The sequence below is a fragment of the Poeciliopsis prolifica genome, unplaced genomic scaffold, assembly GCF_027474105.1.
Source record: "Poeciliopsis prolifica strain line A6 unplaced genomic scaffold, Auburn_PproV2 SCAFFOLD017, whole genome shotgun sequence".
Lineage (NCBI taxonomy): Eukaryota > Metazoa > Chordata > Actinopteri > Cyprinodontiformes > Poeciliidae > Poeciliopsis > Poeciliopsis prolifica.
In genome coordinates, this window is record NW_026562392.1 from 5,933,152 (window position 1) to 5,955,116 (window position 21,965).

A 21,965-nucleotide genomic window follows, 5' to 3' on the forward strand; every position below is an offset into this window, starting at 1 on the left:
TTTTAGGATTTTATTGAGAACAGATTGTCCTGAAAGGAAAACCCCATCAGTAGTGTCCAAGATCCTTCCACTGGATCCCATAAAGAAACCCCTTCTGATCTGAGCTGTTGTGCAAATGCACATATTTAAGATCAACACTGACTTTTCTTTTTGACAAGAAAATTGCAGACATTAAAAAACATCTGTCGGGGAAAGAAAACAGAGATATTAGGAGCCAACTATAGACTGGATGAAACAGAGTCTCCCGACTCCAGACACAAAAATGACCCGACTTATTCAGTGTTAATGAATAATCTAGGAAACATTTTCATCTTCACGCCTTGACATTTCTTGCAGTGTAAAAAAGGAGGGCAAATTGTCCTTCCAGACTGTCCAGAGTGGCAGATCAGGTGAAACCAGAATGTTGTCAGAGGAGCCGTAGAGATCAGAAACACACTCACTGACAGCATGTGTAGCGATGGCGCAACGCCATCAGCAATTCGTGAAATGGACCAAAAAAGAGCACAAAGTGGACTTTTCCTCTGTCATTCAACGGACAGTTCAGCTGACTTTATTTATTCAGGGCTAACTCACAACTGTCATGTCAACGTATTCTACAAGCTAATTTGTTTCCCCCGACACATAGAATCAGACCACTCCATTCATAAAGCGTTTTGGAGCTACAATCACCCAATCGTTTGCGTTGAGTCAGTAACTTTACAGAAATCCTTCCCACAGGACAACATGTGGTGGCAGCGGAAACAAATAGCATAAGAAAGCTCCGTCAGAATCCACCTGCTTTACCTTCGAATTTTATCAATGAGCAGAAAAACCAAATGGAAACACGGAGCTGTTAGTTCAGGTTTACTTACTATGTTACAGCCATATGGCTGTAACATAGTACATCCATATGGCTTGCACTTGCTCTGGATGGACAGTAGTTGGCAGTGTGTTACCTGCTGCACTAGTGTCCACTTTAGAGGTCTGTGTGCATTTATGACTTAAAAATCCACAAGAAACACAAGATCAAAGTCTATCCACTGCAGTGACTGCAATACATGAGTATTCACCCATTCATTTATACACCGATACTAAGAGAGTGGTAAGCAATTTGGGGTTAAGTGCCTTGGCAAAGGGCACATCGACATGTTGCAGGAGAAAGAAAGCTGGAATCGAACCTGCAACCTTCGATCACAAGACGACTTTTCTACCTACACAGCCACAATCCTTGCATGGTAAATTACAATGTTCCTTCTGCATGTGTGTTTGGATCTGTGCAATTCACAGGATCGTGACACATCGAGACAATCCCATTACTTTCACTGCATTTCATTTTCTTTCCACATTGAAAGAAGCTGAGAACTACACTTCTGTGATTCTGGGCTAGAGACCTTCTGCCAGTTTCACTTTCAGTCTCAAGCATTCAACATGCGGAGATGAGTGAAGCCCCTGGGTAGCGCAACATTGAGTCGTTGCTGCAAGCTCTGAGTCGAAGTCGAACAGATTCTTTATCAAAGCTTATCTGTTGATGAAACTGTGCATACCTCTGTATTGAATGTTTAGGTAGATATCATGAAGTTTTTTTTTTTTGTTTTTTTTAATCGGACTAAAATTCAAGCAGGAATTTGGGAGGAGCAGAAGGATTTAATGGTAAAACAAAATGTAAAGTTATCGGTGCGATGGGGAAATTGGAAATGACTTTCGTTTTGATATGTGTCTGTGTGCGCTTGAAAAGTTTCCTTCCTGTCAGAGGAAATTATTTGTACAGCAGCGTATTTTTAAGTCAAAACTCTGACGGACATTTGAAGCTTCGTAGACACACACACACACCCATACACACACGCATGTATGCCAAAACAAATATACACACGATGATCTGAACACACTTCAGTCCTTTAGGAACGAGGAAGTCCCCCATTTTGTTCAACATCTGGAGCACATCCCTGGTTCCCAGGGTCCCTGGGTAGCACTAAATCAATAGCCAGCTCACTTTCCTGTACTAAAATATAACACACTGCTTCTGGCAGTCTGTAAGATATATAAAGTAAGAGATTTCACTTTCTTTTTTTAAATTTTTATTTAAATAAATCATTAAAATGAACTGCAAGTGCTACTCTAACATCTGCCCCCCTTTCTTAAATTGTATTTTTTGACAACTCTGTAATGGTAAGTACATTGGTAAGTGCGGTCATATAAGGAAGTGCAGTCGAATGTACTGAAGTCTCCTGTGGGCAGTAGCAGACCAAATGAGACGTGTCTGATGAAGAGAACATGGGAGCCCAGAGTCTGAGGGGATTCCTCTGCAGTCAGACCCCAGTCGTCTCCTTTTAACCTCCCTGAGAAGATGCTTTTTTTTTTTATCCATCTTTGGTTTTGGGATTCCGCCAGAAAAAGAAAACATTACTGGGCTATCGATTTAGTGACATGGCCTTTCGTGCATGTTCACCCAATTGCCGTTTAAACTTTGTGCTGCTTTAGTGTTCCCTTGTTGAGTTGATACATTTCTTTCTCAAAGTTGACTTTTCTGCAGCTGGCTCAATGCCAAAAAACACGGCAAAGGTCCTGACGCCTCGCCTCGAGAGGGTGCCACGTTGTCAAATGAGGACTTTATTTAGAACAACATCTAAGTTAAGTTGCAAATTTTTTGCTCGTTGATGTGAATGATGGGAGCTGACTACTGACCGAGAGCCATTTTTAATTATAAAGTAAGGGCAACGAATGCAGCTGGGCAGTCAGATGAGTTCACCCTTCAGCCAGTAGACAGTGTTTAAGGGGTAAAATGTGCCGCAAAATCAAATTTAACTGACTCCTGTAAGCAAAGCAGCATGTGGTTGCAGTTTAAATTCATTATATAGTTCATAAAGTAATAATAAATTGTTTGGCACATTTGTGTGTGGTGGTTTGCTCATTTGTTTTTGTGTCAATGAAAATGAAAAGTCTAATGCAAAAACGATAGAAAACCAAGGAGTTTGTAACAGAACAAACACTTTAAAAGCAGGTATAGGGCTTCTCAGTTAAGGGACACTGAATGCAAAGAGATTTGTCATGCAAAGCATTCATAGTTTGTCAAGTTAAGCTAAAATACGAAGCTGCAAATGGTAATAAATTAGGAGCCACTTGGGAGCTGAAAGAGCCGGTTCGCTCTCTGAACAGTCAAACTTCCCATCTTTAACGTCTACTTTTGTGTGAACACAAAAGTAGACGTTTTTTTGGAAAATAGGCATCACTTTTCAGATAGGGTTGGTTTGGACAGTTTTACTTTAACAAATCGAATGAGTGATAAACAGCATTTTCCACGTCACTTTAGCTTAAAGCCTAACAGAATAAGCTGTCTTGATTACGAGTGAATCTTTCGCCTCTGAACATACCGGCATCACTCCTGAGTCTTCGTTGTCAACACAAAAAGGGCGAAAACAAGGCAGCGTTCACTTTGCATCGAGTTACCAAAAGTCTAAATATCTTGACGGCCGCTTATGGCTGAGGGCTGCCGCAGATGAGACCATTTGGGTCAGGCCAGTCACTTAGCAACAGGCAGTGTTTGTGATTCAGGTGGGCAAGCTGTTCTTCCCGGTCAAAATTGGCTTGTGTGATTTGTCATTCTGCAGAGACTACAGGCTGCAGCTGTGGCAAATATGTAATAATCACATTTTCCCAAATAAGATCCAGCTGATGTGCTGGGAGAAAATTGGGTTAAAATTTAATATCTGGGAAAAAAAAAAAACCAGTGAGAATGCGTACTTGTTGTTCCATCTTTGCCCAAGAGGACGACCTTCCTGGGAGTGTCAGCAGGTGGAGAAATGCCAAAAATAGCTACATGGAGATATATGACTTCCACTCCCAGCTTTGATGGCCATATTAGTCGTCTTCCTTCTAAAGTGACTGCATTCATGTCCTGGCCGATCCTCACAACCTGCATCCAGAGCGGTTTGCAGAATTGGCTGTAAAGTGGTGCAGAACAGTTGCCAAATTGGATTTTGTGAGATAAAGAGTTGCCAGATTTTAATAAAATAAGCCTCCCCAGGACGTCAAAGAGTTGCAGAAGCTTGCATGAGAACTCGGGGAGGGGAAGATGGTATCTTCGCGGGCTCGTTCTGCTCCAGCAAAATCTGTGGAGTGTGGTGCTAATAAAGGAGGAGCTGCTGGTATATGTGCAGCAAATATCCAAAGCTCATTCGACTACTGGACTTCATGCTGAGGTCATGACAGGATCAGCAGGTGATTTTCCTCTGATGTCGCTGAATTTTCTCTCCTACGACAACTGCGTCGGTATTTTTCTCATGCTACACAGCTTCATAATTAAAATACGTCCTGGTCAGCAAATCAGAATATTTAAGAAAGTACCAACATTCACAGCTCTTTTTATCTATGTGTCATTTTAACACTTCAGTCCAGTTTGCAGGACATTTAGAGTTCTGACTATTCACGTTTGGAGTGTCGTTCTCTCATCCAGAGGAGATGAGAGGAGATGACTCACAAAAATGACGAGTTATGATAACATTCAGTCTGTCCTTAGTTGATTTTTTTTTCTGTTTGGTTTTTGTTTTGCTTGAAGTGCAGAAGTGAAATAGCTTCTTCTGATCTCAAAGCAATTGCCTGAAAAACGTTGCATTTGTGGCCAGAGGATTCTGCAGCAGAGATCTTGTGATTTCAGCTGTGCTGTCTCCCAACTTCACCTGCAGGTGGAACCAGATATTTACATACGGTAGAGAAAAATACATAATGCCTTATTTTTGGTGTCTGACAATGTTTAAATCTGACAATGTTTTCCCTGTCAGACAGTAAGGAGAAAAACAAAATGTTAACTTTCTTTTTATTCAAGACAAGTAAGTCAACTGTATGATTTTGATATCACCTGTTTCATTATATCTTGTTGCAAAAATAAAGAGAACAGTTCTGTTTCTTACAAAAATGACATTTCAACTTTTATGTTTATTTTTCCTTTCAGGAAAAGCTTTTTGTACAGAAGTAATTTGTATATGAGGGCAACATATTTTTGTTTATTTGTGTCAGGGGCAACATAAAAAAACAAAACAAAACAGGGTGAATCATGACGACAAAACACTTTCTTTTTCAAACATTCATATTAAAATGACACATTAAATGAATTCCTGCAGTTGAATAATAATTTCAGGGTGAACCTTTAAAGTATGGAAATCTATTTTGGTCATTATTCACGTGCTCTCCGGTGCCACCTGGTGTTTATTTAGTGTCACTACGTTTCTTTTCTTTTTTTTTTGTTTTTGTTTTTTGTTGTTGTTGTTGTTGTTGTTGTTGTTGTTGTTGTTTCACACTTCCCCATGCTATTGAAAGGAACTTACTGATCCCATTCTATGTTGGAAACTGAACCAACTTTTAAACATTTATTCTCGTAGGTAATAAAAAAAAACTAGAGGGGGGAAAATGTGACTTATAGACAAACCCCTCAAGTTACAAGTTGTCATGGATCTTTTAACCAGATCTCACCAATCTGTCAGTAAAGGCGGCCCAGTTGTCCAACACGTCAAGTGGAGAGACGCGACCAAATGGATTTTTGCGTGTCTGTTGTATCACAAAAGTGACGGAAAGAATGACAAAACTCCAGTGAATTTAGCGAAAGTGTGACTTGGTTCTAGCTTTGGCCCGCTTTTGGTTCTGGATTACAGTCCCATCCAGAGAGTCGATGGATGGGACTGACATACACGTCCCTAACATGTATGAAGCAAAGCAGAATATTTCCCTCTGCGTATCCTAATAACTGCTGTCACGATGTGCACGCTCCAAGTTTTCCCTTCCCAGCACTCTAAAGCGTTTGCTGCTTAACTATTATTCCACTGTTTATCCCAGTGGGGCTCGAGTGATGAAGAACACAAAACCTTCCTTTCTCCAATAAGCATATCCATATTTCCTACCATCGTCAGACTCTGGGAATCACATCTCCGCTTTTCTCTGTGTGCAAGATTATCTGCATTTGTTGAAACAAATCGAGTTAAAAATATTTTTTACTTTATGGTGGACTTTACTAAGTTTGTTGACATATCAAGAATGCTGAGAGGTCACCAGGTCAACTCAGCAGACCCTCCCTTTAAAGACTTAGAGGTTCTTTAATCATCTTCCACTGGGGAAGATCAAATTCACTTTTCTTTAATTCAATTAGAGCACAGGCAGCATGCACTGTATGTGAATAAGGCAGAGAGAAACTAACACGAATATGCTGCAAAAAATCATTTCAACGTACCAACATGAAATGTGGCTGAATTTGCCATTTTTAGCCTAATATTTTAGTTCATAACCACGGTACATAAGGTAAGTGGAGATGATAACATTCTCTGTAGAGATCATAGGGATTTAGTCAAAACAACTTCTGGAATATTAAAAAAACAAGGAGAAAGTTTCCTGTAAAGTTTCCTGTTCAGTATCCTGAACATCATTGGTTTGTAGTGCTGATGTAGACCAACCTTGGCCTAATCCATACATCACAGTCTGCCTAAGTTTATTCATCTCTAGCCACCCACAAGTTTTCTACGTGTTTCCATGTGCGGCCCAGATTTTTGTGGCGATGTTGACTGTTCACTTTGGCTGGGAAGACAACACCGCCACCCGCAGGGTGGTGCCACACACACATGGTTGAGTGGGGTAAAATGAGCCATTTTTCCAATTTAGGATCACTACATGAAGGCAACCTTAGTTTGGTTGCTAACTTATACATCTGCAGGATGTAGCACATCTCTTCAAACAATCCGAATGTGTGCAAACATAACTATTTTGATCTTGTAACATTTCGGCAAAAAGCGTCTCATGACTCAACTTACCACATGTATGGGAGGTGAGTTTTGATCGAGCCCGCAGCTAAAGTTATTAGCTGTGGACAGAAATACATTTTGACTTTATTTGCGCCCTTCAGTTCACGAACTGAAGGGCGCAAGATATATATATATATATATATATATATATATATATATATATATATATATATATATATATATATATATATATATATATGTGTGTGTGTGTGTGTGTGTGTGTGTGTGTGTGTGTGTGTGTGTGTGTGTGTGTGTGTGTGTGTGTGTGTGTGTGTATATAGAGTTGGTTTGGTTTTGCCAAAGAGCATCAGGATGACTGAACCCAAAGGGTTCGCTAATGATCTGAAAACGAAAAAGAATGACATCAACATCCAGCCAAACAAACAAACATAATTATGTTTTCATGTCACTCACATAAGGACTTTATGACCATGTGCATTCTCACATAAAAAACCTGCCAAAAAATATTTTTATTTTTATACACGCATGTGACCTGCTTTGTTTATGTTGGATTTTGGAGGGATAAAAGAAACATATTCATGGCTCCATCTGGCACCGGTTAGCTTCTTCTCATTTCACTTCTGACGCCGCTGGTGGAACATGAATGTTTGCCAAGACAATGTTTGGTGAACAGTTTGTTCAATTTACTCAGGTGGATGTTGTGGTTCTGCAACTTAAACCTACCGCATAAGTTCAGAGACTCCGTCCATCTGAAATGATGGGTTAAAGACATTGGTTGTTGCAACAAAAGCACGCCATGCTAAAGTCGAAGGCTTGCTCAAGCCTGGGTGGCCTGTGATCTACTTCAAGCAGCAGACGTTGGGACTCTCCCAATGTCACTTATTCAAGTTTCTCACAAAAGTTCAAATTTAAATGGGACTCTATAAAACTGGAAACTTTTAGGACTGGATATCAGCATTTAAGTTTGTTTTGTTTTCCCCCAAAATAGGAGATTTTGTGGGGGGAAAAAACCCCTAACCTTTTGCTGTTTGCATGAGAACAGATGGGGGCTTTTAAAAACAATTAACCCTTTTCAATGCAGGTCATTATGTGGTTAGAGAGTCCAAAAGAGAGGAAAAGGAAGAGAAAGGTAAGCCGGAGTGAGCTGGAAAGGGTGGCAGAAAGGAAGGAGGGGGGAGAGGTGTTTGGTGAAAGATGTGGGTGAGAAAACATGGCCAAAGAGGGGGTCGTGTTGCAGGAAAAGCAGGAGTGTTGGGACTGGGATAGGAAGTAGAGGGTCTACTTAGGTTTTGTAAATTATAGTTCCTTTAACCTCTAAACACGGTGAGAAACCCCATGGGGCAGCCGTGTCTGGCACACATCAAGCTGGGAGAAACGCCCCAACCAGACAAGTGGGTTTGCCCAGACCCCTTGACCCCCAGCGTCAGTTATCAAATGCAGATCTCAAACCCACTGAGAGAATTGTGTTTTAAAGATCCCAAACAGATAAGGACTTTGCAATGAAAAATATCAATCAATGTGTGCCATTTGTAAATAACAAAAACCAAGAAATAGTCTTTGCCGACATGCACCCCCCATTCAAAACCAAAGAGCTGCCATTTTGTTCATTTTTTTCTTCTGTTTGCATTGCAGATATTTCTTGGCAAGCATCTCGAATAATAATACAGAGGAAAAGCGAGTAATGTTTAAAAACTAATTGTATATTGTTTTCCAGTAACTGTTGCTTTACACCATATTTCCACTTATTTTCGTGTAGATCCATGTTAGAACCAATCGAGTCTTGGGAAATGTGACAGATCAAAGCAAATATAACCAAAGTCTCTTCCACTAAGCAGTTAGGCCATAAATTGACAAAGATGAGCCTCTGGTGATCCGTTAATCACATCACTAATATCTTGCAGACACGAACTTTTGAAAATCAAGCTGGCATCACAGAACCGGGGGAGGCATAAAATGAAACTCAACAGGGTCACTATAGCATGTTAATCATAAAATAAGTGTCAGAAATCCCCCAAAGGTTTCAGTATGCTTGAACTATCCAACCATGAAGTCTGTTGAGGTTTCTCATTGAATTTCTGCAGAACTGAGTGTTTTCATGACAAGAAATGATGTGAATTAAACAGAGGCACTCAGTCTTTTTGTCTCACATCCCAAGCCAGCTGGGTGAACAGAACATCTATAACTCGAGCTGTGCAACAATATCACTGTCAGAACTCAGCTTATATAAAACAGGAATTGCCTCAATTTGAAAGCAAGTGTCCTGACAGCGGAGCCCATCGGCGATGTCATAAAACATGTGGAAATGAAAAAAAAAAACATCTCGCTACTGTTTTTTAAGAATAGTTTTTAGCAACAAGGTTAGCCAGAATCAAGTCTTCTTTGGAGTTTACCACTGATGCCCAGTCCATCTTTGACATCATACTACTGACTGGTATGATGCTGAATACTACATTATACTACATCACACTATTCCCACTGATGCCCAGTCCATCAGAGGGCATTGCTGAAGAGAGAGAGGCTAAAACATCAACATGGAAATGTTGATGTTATACATAAGCTGAGGGAGAGATGAATGTTGATACCTCAGACCTTCTTAAGGTCTTTAAAACATTTGCCTATCAATATAGTAATTCTCTCAAAGGCGTAAAAAAAGCTTGACCTAACGAAACTGACTTTTGAGAGGAGGCATTCAAGACAAAGTGTGCCAAGTACCAAGATGGTGTTGCCAACCAAAGCAGGGAATCACACCGGTACCATGCAGGTACCACTGGGTTTCAGTCGCCACTCCTCTCCATACAGCCTACACCTTCTTAGGTCTTAGTGGGCCGGTTAGAAGAAGAGCTGTTAGGGAAGGAGCCGAAAGAAGAGCCCTCTGTCTCTCTCTCTTGTCTCAGCCCACAAAAACACTTGTGGACGAAGAGGAGTGAACCGGGGCCTGATGCTGCTAGGATACGACGCAGGCCTTGAGTGGGTTACATATGATGTGACTCCAAAACACCAGTCATGCAGTATTTTGGTGCGCATGATGCATCTTTCACCGTTTGTAGCTTTTTGCTCATGCTTTACTGCAAACACTGCAGGGTTACAGCTGGATTTTTTTCCACCGATCATCACTGACTTTTGAGAGGAGGCTGAGAAGTCTTTCTCGCGATTCTGGGTTAAGTCTTTCCACATGTCCATGGCATCATTTATAGCTGTCCCTCTGCTTATGTTGGTTGCACCATTGAGACAACAAATACAACACAAAACATTCAAGCATTCATCCATGTTTCAAGCTACACTCTGTCTAATTCAGGGCCACCGCAACTCTGGAGCTGACAGAGAAGAAGAGGCACACCTGGCAGGTCTTCAGTCCATAACAGACGAGGCGAACAGAAAACTAAAAATGCTTTTTGTACATTTTACCAGTTATTTGCACTGTGCATATATCAAATAATCCTCTCTCCCTCAGCTTATGTTTCACAATTTGTTTTGGCAAATCTGCGTCCTGCAACTCTGTTTTTGGCAATCGGTCTAAAAGCTCAGCCTTCTCAATCAGCATGCCAGTAAACAATTTCATGCAGTTGTCCCAGCAGACCGAGAAGAATAGCACATTTCTCCGATAAACCTTCAGTCGATCACATGGCGTGTTCGTACTGTCTGTGTTTTGAGCTAGATGTAGAGTTACTCCCCAAAATAAGATCTTTGGCTCGTCAGAAGCTGAAAATAATCAAAGTTTGATTTGTTGTTAAACAGGAGCCTTTCAAAGTCGAGCAACTTTTTAAATCAAATTGTCACATAAAAGAGTATTATGATTCATTATTTAGAATCATAACATTTTTGTGCTGTTAGCCAAGAGATGAGAGAGGTTGGCTCTGCCAAAGCGTGTTTAAAGGGTTTCTTGTCCCCATTGTACTAAGACGTGTCATATTACACAAAAACTTCGTCTTTTAAGCCTACAAGACAGAACTAAGTCTACTTCTACATAGTCATTTAACCTCTCTCAGGGTCTATTCAGGGCAAGGAAACCTTAAATGGATCATTTGGATCATATTAAAGCAATGGGTTTTTGGAGCCGTTATCGGTAGTCAAATGGTAATTGGTGTTTAAGCAATGAAACATTGCTGCTTAAACACCAAAGTCTGCTTAACGACCAGCTACTAACCACATCAACCCCTTTATGATCACAGTGTACCCGTCTTCTGGTGGTTACGTTCCTCAGCATAACGACTTGTTTTAAATCGAGTCAAAGTACAAAACACAAAACTCATCTGACTCACTATAAACCTCCAAATACGCCAAGAGGTCATGTTTGATCTCTTTTGGAAAATGTCGTTCACAAACATTGACCTGGAGGCATTTAAATGAGAACCTGTGTAAACACAGGTTGAATTAAAAACAACAGATTGCACCTTTGTTTTTGTTTTTTTCCACAGCCAAGCGAACTTCTGCGGAAATGATTTTCACGAAATCTTACGTCAAACAGAACAAGCTGACCGCGTGAACGTATCCAGGAAGAGTTACTTTGAAATGAAATGAAATGAAATGAAATGAAATTTATTCGAACATGATACAAATATAAAAATAAAATAGTGCACAGTAACAAGAAGTGCATAAGAAAGAAGAGAAAATACAGATTTTTTGTTTCAGTTGACATATCATGCTCAAAATGGGGTAGGAAGAAGTGAGAACTTATAAACTCCTACCCCTAAACACTTGAGACTGTAGAATCCTACTGTCATTAAAAAAATCAAAATCAAAGTGTCAGTCAGAAGTAACAGTTACTAATATTTACCTATTCATTTTCCCATTTTATACTGGTTTGTCTTTCTTAACCCTTACACCAAATTATCTGCAATACACACCTTATTGCTTTCTATTACACGTATGTGTATCTATTGAAAATTACCTCTTTGTACTTTCTTTTGAATTGCGTTAAACTGTTGCTTTGTTTTAAATCTTCATGTAACTTATTCCATAACTTTACACCTGTAATTGAAATACAGAAGCTTTTCCTTGTTGTTCTGAATTTGCAGATCTTGAAGTTTGAGTGACCCCTCAAGTTATACCCCCCTTCTCTTTCAGAAAACGTGCTCTGTATGTGCTCAGGTAACAGCTGTTTAGATATTTTGAACATAAATTGAGCCATTTTAAATTCTACAAGCTCGTCGAATTTGAGAATTCTGGATTTTATGAAGAGCGGATTTGTATGGTCATAATAACCGACATTATGGATGATTCTAATGGCTCTTTTCTGTAGGACGGTTACTGGATGTAAAGAGCTCTTGTAATTAACTCCCCACACTTCACAGCAATATGATAGGTATGGTAAAATCAGGGAGTTATATAGAATATGAAGTGATTTAGCATTCAATACATGTCTAGCTCTAGCCAATATGGATATACTTCTACTGAGTTTACTTTGTAAATGTTTAATATGAGGTTTCCAACTGATTTTGTCATCTATTATTAAACCGAGGAACTTATTAGCAAAAACCCTTTGTAGAGTTACGTCCTCTATTTGAACTTGGATTTCAGTATTTTTATAACAGTTCCCAAAGACCATAATTTTCGTCTTGTCCAAATTTAGGGATAATTTGTTATGGTCAAACCATATCTTTAACTTACTAATCTCTGAAGTGACTGTTGAGAGAAGATGTTCTAAATTGTCGCCAGAGGCTAGAATATTTGTGTCATCAGCGAATAAGATAAATTTTAATACATTGGACACTTTACTGATATCATTTATATAAAGATTAAATAAAACTGGTCCCAATACTGATCCTTGTGGTACTCCACAGACAGTCTTTCAAAGTGGTTTAAAACGTTCATAATTTTAAATAGTCAAAATTTATTTATTTAATTTATGTAAATAAAGCCTCCCATCAAATTTTCCCATAGATGTACCAAAAAAAAAATAAAAATGTATGTCCTTAAACAACACGTCTTTGAACTTTATTGGCAAATTTCACCAGAATTTGCCAACCTCCTCCATGGAGAAGCAAAAAGAAAACAAACAACTCCAGTATTTGTTGTTATAATTAAAATCAAGTTGCATTTTTTTTTAAATTTTTATTAGTGTCATATACCACCATTGTGAAAATCTGTTTTGTTTCTCCACTTTGCTTTACGATGGCACCTCTCTAACCAGTGGTTAGCATGACTCACCGTTGAGACTTTCTCTCTGTTTCGCCGTAGTGAGTTTGCTCAGAAAATTGCCAGCCGCGATTGCTACTTATTACTGTTTCTTTGCACTTTGCCCCATATTTGGAGATGGGAAACAGACCTTCAGCTGCAAACAAAACTTTCTGACTTTTTTTTAATCTGTTTTTCTCACATATTAGTGCTTCTGCTGGTATTTTGTTTTGTGCATTCTTGCGTTATTTACATATTAATCTACTTTTTAATTACCTTATGTTACATGTGACAATAGAGCTCTAGTAGAACACAAACTATCCCTGCTTTTGAGCTGCAAACTTGAAGTGATTACATTTGAATGAAAAAAAAAAAAATCAAAAATAAATCCAAGAAAATAAATGTCCAGAATTAACGTTTTATCTTCAGGGCTAAAACTTTCCAGTGCTTGTGTTCCATCTCATGAAAAATGATTTGCCCCTGGTGGAGAACTGTGACGCTAACTGAACTGCATGCCCTCCAACTTGTGCAAAGATCAGGACTGGGTTGCTCTTCAAAATTGAAGTTTTCAGGTTTGAATTACAGGTGGATGCTCGAGGTGCAGCTTCTGTAATCTCTGAGAAGAAAAGAGAAAAGAAAAGAAAAAGTGGCATCCAGCTGAGAAGCCGCAGCATGGTAAGAGTTACTCAGCTGCTGGAGACTGTTTGCCTGTAGGGAGTCATTAGCTTTCTAGCAGCAGTTCTGAGCAATGCCGTAATGCGTCTGGCAGAGTCGGTCCAGCGATGGGGCCGAATGCTGACGCACCAAGAAGAAGGTCTGGTTGTTTCTGTTGCGTTGCAGCCGGGCGAAGATCTGGTGCTCTTTGTTGTATGCATGACAAACAGTTGTTTCCCAGAAACACACTCGACCATCGAGGACAAACAATGCAAAACTGCTGTGAACGGTTAACTCTTTAGAGATTATGCAATTTTCCATTTGACTCTTGCCATTTCTCTAATCCTGTAACTGATTCCAGTTTTTGTCCTCTTTCTGCCCCCGGTTTCTACATCACCTTTGCTGATGGCTGTAATGATCCCTTTCGGTCATTACGTCACAAACATTGAGCGAAACGTTTGGATATGCCAGAATAAGAGTGTATTAGTAATTTTAATTATTTTAATACTTAAAAACACACACACACACACACAGGATTCACAATAGTAGATGGCAAAAAAAAATAATCCTGCACAAATAGAAAGCTAACAAAACTTTCATTTTAGTATACCATGATGAGTTATGCAAGATAAAAATGTTTTTTTTAAACGTCAATCTCTTTTATTACACCTTTAAATAATACTAAACTTCGTTTGTTTAATATATAATTTCTCCATAAGGCATTATCAAACAAAGAATAAAGTATTTAACCGACAAAATGGAGACGAAACTGATCACTCTTTCATCTTTATTAATGAAGGCTCCATCGATTCTTATTTACTGACGTAGAAAGACCAAGAGTTATTTTGCTGTGTGATTAATGCAACAAAACTGAAAGTATCAATTTTATTTTTGCAGTGTGGAAATGTATTCTGATGACTTGATATGTACTTGACAATATTTTAGAGATTTTTATTTTTTTTGCAATAAAGCACAGGATCATCTTAAATAAATATGATGCTTGTCTATTCAAATACAAATAATAATAACAAAAAAAAAACAATAACTTATCCAACAAATTGCATTTTTACCATTGTTATTGCAGAAAAAAGCTCACTCTCCCAGCTCAAGAATTTCACATTGTTTGGTTAGATATACAAGTATCTGTGGAAACAGTTTAAAGTACAGCAAATACTTTCCTTTTCTTACAAAAATATGAATGAAAATAAAAACTAAATTCTTTGGTGTTTAAGCGAAAAATAGGGCAAAAATGTCTACACACAAAAAGGCATTGAAATACAAAGGAAAAATACTGCTACAGCAAAGAAATGACACAAGGCAGGAAAAAAAATCCAGCTCTTCCAGTTTATAGAGATCTTTAAGTGGAACTCTGTAGAAAAACATGGACAGTTTTATACTTATTACCACAAACATCTGATAAACTCCTAGGATCCATCCTATTGCATCAGTTTTTGGACAGCATCGTGACACCGTGATGCAACGCAGAGAGGTATTTTTTATTAGTTTTTTTTTTTTTTTTATCTTGATCATGTCAAGCATCACGCTGGAGGACAGGAGAGATGCGAAAAAAAGTGCATAAAATTTCAACTCATATCAGCTCCTTCGTCCACAGCAAAAGGTGGACTTGTTTCATCCCCGAAACGATGTTCCCTTCCATCAAGTGCCCTTATTTACATTCCTATGATCAGGTAGTACTTTTCCCCGCAGTCACAACTTCTTCTTTCACCTACACTCCATTCCTTGCACAGAGTCCAGCAAGCAGGCGTGACCGCGTTCCGCTTAGCTCAACATGGAAAGGGACCAAAGGTCGGTGGAAAGCAAAAAAAAAATTTTTTTAAAATATATATATATATATACTTATATATATATATATATATATATATATATATATATATATATATATATATATATATAAAGAAAGAGAGAGAGAGAAAATCACAGTCCTCGGATTGGAACTGGTCCCCTCATCATCTTGGTGGTCATCAGTCAACTAGGTTGTAATAAATATATTATCAGTAGAACTGCTACAAACCGTTTTCTTTTTGTAACACACAGTCCTAGTTTATACTTTTGAAGAACATTTGCAAACAATAGACATTGTTTTAGCAAAAAAAAAAAAAAATAGAAAAAAAAAAAGTCACAGCAGCAGCAATACAAAGTCTTTCGCTTGTGGTCATATGTTCATCGGATCAAGTTAAAAATATTTCATACAATGATTCATCTTGTAAACACTGAGAAGTCCTGCACTCATGTCGCATGGGATCATGTCCAAACGTTACACCGATTTACATTCAACATCCATGCTAATTCTAAAGTTGCTAAGAACAAGTCGTCGGTCATTGCTAAATTTGGGCCTACTGACGGAAAGAGGGACGTTTGCAGTAACTGATGGATGATATGTCTTCCTCCGGAGTACATTCAAACGCAGTAACAGCAAGTACTCTGTTTCTCTTGGCACTTAAATAAAGGAACGTTACCTTGGTCTGTTGTCGCTTTCAGATGTTCATGGTGTCTGCTAAAATTAAAAAGTGAAGAGTGTTTCATGAGTGTTTCCTGATACATGGAATCCCTTCACTAATTCCTGCAGCACAGTGCCATGAGCAGCATTGATTCTTCACAGTACGATAGTTGTGAATGGAGCCTTGCAGGTTGGCTGGTACCTCTCAGGGTTTAATACACTTCAGACTGTCTCTGACCCCTTAAAAGTAGGTGCAGTTCACAGGTTTGGCTCTGGATACATCCCACATGACATGAGTGCAGCTGAAAAGCAGCTCTCCATTTTAAAGCCCTTTGTGCTTTGTAAACGTCCACTGTAACTGTTAAAGAAAAACACTGAGAAGGCACACCAGTATATCACCCCGAAAGCAACAAATACACTGAAACAAAACTGAACCAGTGCAGTGGTTCGTTTTAGGAAAACAAATTCATTTTGCGTGTACAGGTTGGAGAAATAGGTTTGCAACACGGAAACGTTTTCTCTGTAAATAGGCAAATAGCGAATTAATGAAAGTCACATTGTTTGTCAGCCACCAACATAAAACACACACATACAAAGAACTCCAAAAAAAAAAGTGTGTCTGTAAAGTTGAATTATATGTAGTGAAATGGAGTGACGCAGACGGCGATTATTAAAAATATGAAAACAGAAGCATCAACAGAAAAAAAAATGAGAGTAAAGGCAACCGATCAGTTTTCAATTTTCAGATTTCTACGCCCAACTACTGCACAAGACTCCACTGCTGAAGGAAAAAGCCTGTTGAGATCTATGACTCTGCAGCAGAACACTTGGACGAGTGAATAAAACACTGGGAGTCTGTACTGGGGGTGAGGGTTGGAGGTAGGATCATCACGGCAGGAAATCCAGTGCAGGTGGCACTGGATTTCTTGATAAGAATCTAAAGATGACGATGATGAAAGGATGAATTTCTCAAGAAGGCCAGTGTTCACGAAGCCAAGGAAATTCTCATCTGCTTCCCATGAAGGACAGTAAAAATGCTTTAGTGAAGATTAACTGGATTCAAGTCCAATTAATCCCTGGACTTGAATCCAATTGAAACCAATTGAAACAGAACCGCTTAATAAATCCTGAATGCATGTCAATAAATGCGTTCATTGCTTCCCTGTGTCATTTCAAAAGGCCCCAGTAAAAATATATTTGGTGAGAAAAACAGTTTCATGTTAAATGCCCATTACCCCACTGCGTGTTGATGTGGTGAAAAGAAAAAGAAAAAAACAAGAACAACGACTTGGGTGCTTTAGTACCACTAGTTGCTCAGAGGTGGAGCCTCTTGCAACAACAGTCTTTGTGCAGTTGCTTGATAGTGGAGACATACTGGCAGTCGCATGGCTCCCTCGCAACGCAGAAACATACGGAACATTCTCAGTTTGTGGGGTGCAGATATTTCTTGGTGACAATGACTCTCTGGGAGAAAAGTCTTCTTCCTGGTCAAGTTTAAACCCCAAGAGAAAAGCTACGAATCCACAGTTTCTCTGGCTAAGTTACTTACATTAGACAGATGCCCAGTGGATACGACAAAAGTAAGAGGTAGCTAATATTACAAAGCCTAGCACTCTTTCCAGCCAACTTTGATAGCAACGGCAAACTTGCCAATCTTGGTTCTCGAAGATGCCCAGTTAGCCTCCACTTCTACAAAGGTTAGGGATTTAATGGTTAGAGATAAACCCTTTTCTTTGTCCATTGTGGTGGAACTCAGTTTTCTCACCAGAGTTGTTCTGCATAGACAATCTTTGTAAACAGGGATATAAAAAAACTGAAGATATTTCAGTGGTTAGTGGTGTGTTTTTGTCTCTGGGTCATACGTCCAGCACCATGTCATAATGACTTTCCTTCTTCCTCTTTCCACATTTGTTTATGAGAACGGCGTATAGTGTGAGCAGTATCACCCAGTAGCTGGCATAGACTACTGCCCCAACGATGAGCACAATCTCCTCGGATTGAGGAAAGGGTTTCTTAGTCTGTTGGATTATTGTGTAAATAAGCCCAATAAAAAGGATGGTGAACCAGACAGTTATTGGAACCAGACCAATAAAGTTCACCACTATTGTTTTCCTCCCAGAGGTCCCCCAGCCTGACTTGTTAATAGTCGCGATTGCAAACATTTTGGCCGGCAACAGGCTTGACATATACAGTACTGAGTAAAAAGACATGAACACCATGACAATGTTGCCTCTGAGGCAGCTCGCGAACGACGACTTGATCAATGCCACTGCCTGCACGATGAGCAGGAACAACAAAATATTCCAGAGTCGTCCTTGGAAGAAGAGCTGGATTGCGGTGGCGATGAGGAAAAACGGGAAGAATCCTGTGATCACCGCCTCATACGTCATCCACAGATGATGCTTATGGAACCACATGGAGTTGTAAAGCCATTCCCTAAAGTAAGACTTACTCCATCGAGTCTGCTGATTCAGCCATCGCAAATACGTAATGGGTGTCTCCGTAAGGCACTTCGCCCGTGCAGTATATTTGGTCGCATACCCTAGGCTGAGTACTCGGTTCGTAAGGTGGCGATCATCCCCAAAGCTGCAGTGGGATCCCATGAAGGTCTGATTGTACCAATCTTCAAGAAACTCGTGCAGCAGAGAATTCCTGTACATCCCCAGAGGTCCGCTGATGCACTGAACACAACCGAAGTACGACTGGCAAGCCCGCTCGATGTTGAAGGCCATCCAGTAGCGAACGCTGCTCAGGAAGGAGATCCATGATTCGTATTTATTCAAGATCTACAGAAAAGATTAGAGGGCCAAGAGACAGATGTTATGCTTAAACATAGCATTTGCTTAGTTTTTTTTGTTGGGTCAAACACTGAAATTCAAGATATCAAAAAGCACGAGAACATAGTTTTGTTACCCTACCTGCACGTCTCCTCCAACACCTCCGACCATTGGGTCCTCCTCTAAAACCTTCACCATCTCCACTGATGATGCTGGGTCCAGCATGGTGTCCGAGTCGCACACCTGAGAAAAAAAAAAGTGGGTTAGCTACGTTTACACATCAAAGATAAGACACAATCTTCATTACCTTACTTAAGAGAAATAGTACAGCCAAAGGCTTTACAACACCCACCAGAGATCTGCTTTCAACTATAATTGCCTCTCCTGTTCGGTCTTTTACAGATGCTCACTCCATTTTCTTCTATAAAAGGTCGTTTTCCTGATAAAGAAAATCAGTTGATGGGTGGAAAAAAAAGAAACCTGCCGCCAAATCCCCATTAACAAAGGAATCTGTTACAGACCGGACTTGATAGTAGTGGGAGTGCAGGGATTTCTTACTAATTCCTAAACGCTGGAGAGTACCGACATGATCCTTCAAGATCTCTGCTTAACAAATGTTGTTTGCAAGGCACAAGTCTGCTGCAGGTGTCAGGCTTTTTACTTCCAAACGCCACATGTTTTTTAGATCTAATAATTGATGAAAGCATCGTGTTAGCTTATTATGCTATGTATTTTACCTCAATTTCTACTCGCAATATTGACAGATGTGAAAACACTCAGCTAATGACAGTTGGTGTTGCAGCCACTGCATTTGTTCACAAAGAGACTCACTACAAGATTTACAAACTTTGTGTTTCTTTTATAATAATTGAGTTTTAATCAAGCTAAACTTGTTAGTAAGTCACAGAATACCCATGCCAATCATTTGTCTTACACAGGGTCAGGGTTTGATTCAGAACATCGCCGATGTGATGTCACCCTGAACCCCATGAAACCGATCTGGTATTACACTTAAGCATCAGCTGCTGCTGCCCTTTTTTACGCCTCACTTCACAACACGATGCATCCAGTCACCGTCTGGCTAAAAGGAACACAAAAGGCTCTTTGTGGAGCTTGTGTTTGGCTTTGTGCAGCCCCCCTTTCTCTCTTCTCCGACCACATGTCTTTCTGCTCTCTTTCCTCCTCGTGCTCAATGTATGCTTCTGTTGACTGCATATCCCCTGGTCTAATTTCCACCGCTCTCCTCTTCATTTGCCACCTAATGTTTGGTATAGTGGAGTTAATCTGCTGAACTGATACCTTTTCTCCTGCTTACATGGCTAAGCCTTACCTGTACATAGTCCACGCTCCTTCCCAGTGCTTTGAAGGCTGTGTACATGACCTCTCTTTTGCCTCCCCACTTCTGCATGATGCACACACATTTATTGCTGAGCACGGTCCTGGAGACTTGCTGGAGGCTCTCGGCGTAGCTCTCATCAGTCTCCTCCGGACCTTTGACGTGGTAATTGCTCCGCCACACGTACGACACTGACTTGTCCCATCCCATGACTTCCTTAAAGATCTCCATCATGTACATGTCGTCGTCGGAGTTCCCATCGATCACCATGATAACTTTGATCCCCGGGTACGTCAGCCTCTTCACAGACACCAGGCACTTTCTAAGGTAGTTTGGATCCTCCTGATAAGCAGCAATGCACAACGCCAAGGACTTGCTCAGTTTGATCGGCGTCTCCAAGGAGCGCCGCATGTTCCTGTGCTCCAAGAGAGCGAAGAGGCTCTGGATGATGAGGTGGACGACCAAAATAGCACCATACAAGCCGAAGGACAGATAATTGTGGGCTGTGGTGAAGAACTGATAGCCCATGATGTAGGCTGTGGAGATTCCCACCAGGAGGGACACGCCGAACATGGTGGTCCCAAATATTCTCAGGTAGCTCAGGACTCTCTGACACTTCATCTACGGAGAAGAAGACAGGAAGATATTTTTTTAGGTTGATCGGAGGGGCGATGAATGAAAAGAGGGCAAAGAAATGTTACAATTAAAATAGCTGATACATCCAATGTGAGCAAAACTGGAGGGAATAAAAATGTTGGAGCTGTGAATGTGGGTCAGACTGTTCAGGTGGTGAAGAATGAAAATGAGTTAGTTCATTTTAAGTTAGAACTGGTTCTAGTTAAGGGAGAACAAGCACACCTATGCACGGGATGAAACACAAGAATTCAGTGAATACAATTCATTGCAGCTGATGTTCACCATAAACGGTTTGTTGCAGGTTAGTTCACTTGTGTGGTCGCTTGTTTAAGGCTTTGACAAGAACAAGCAGGTAATACCTGGTTGCTTTGTTGATTTATGCCCAGTATTCACCTCAAAGATGTCAGACTATCTGTAACTCTAAATGCCTTCCACCTTGATAGAAAACATACAAACTCAGGTAAAGGGAGAACTTTTTTTTTCCTGTACTTTCTCCGGCTTGCTGTCCTTCCCCACAATCCTTGTCTAAATGCCACACAGTCGAGAGCAAGCGTTTGTTCCATGTCTCTTTTAATGTGGGTGGGTGCACATTTTCTTGACCTAATTAACCGGCAAACTGGATGCTGCAGCCAACTATCACAACAGGGAGTAATAGAAAGCGCTAGTGATTGATATCAGCGTTCTGTAACGTTTAAAGACAAAACTTTGAATACAGTAAGGGCTCAAAGCAGCATGCAGGTTAACTCTTTCTTCTTATGAATGTTTGTCCTGCTTTTTTTCTGTATAATCCTTTTGCAAAAACACAAAAAACAAAACAAAGAGAACAATATTCAGCTCAAACTCCTGAGGTCTGCTAGAAGCCTTCATTATGTTGCTACCAACATCTGTTTGGCAGACCAACGGAGACCCACTCTGCGTGGCCTCGGCTCGGCTCAAGGCAGAGCGGACCACCCTCTGATGTCATCTGTTTGTATCTCCGTGGGAAGAAGGAGACAAGATCTCTTAAATTTCCCCTTTGCTCCGTTAGTGCCTCTTCCCTTCTGTGATTCCTTATAAACATTATTATAGGAAAATTAGTTCCTTCGGCAACCTTTAGGTCCAATGCTACCGAGTCAGTGACTCGGTAGGGTGCCTCTTTAGGTGCACTGGATGAAGGCGCTTTTCCATGTGTGCATACAGTGAGTCTAATCGAAACAACATGAAGTGAAATCATACTGGCAGCTCCTGCGTAAGGACATGTACACTGCTTAGCAAAAGTATTCGTGTTCCCA

At 40.1% G+C, this 21,965-nt stretch overlaps 1 protein-coding gene across 1 annotated transcript; it reads right to left on the minus strand.

Moving 5' to 3' along the window:
* Nucleotides 1-17,790: 17,790 nt before the first annotated feature.
* On the minus strand, nucleotides 17,791-20,679 carry has2 (hyaluronan synthase 2). Its single transcript, XM_055042151.1, has 3 exons — nucleotides 20,053-20,679; nucleotides 18,864-18,965; nucleotides 17,791-18,731 (listed from the first exon to the last, which is right to left on the minus strand). The coding sequence occupies exons 1-3, from the start codon at nucleotides 20,677-20,679 to the stop codon at nucleotides 17,802-17,804; spliced, it is 1,659 nt and encodes a 552-aa protein (XP_054898126.1). The 3' UTR covers nucleotides 17,791-17,801.
* Between the last annotated feature and the right edge of the window lie 1,286 nt (nucleotides 20,680-21,965).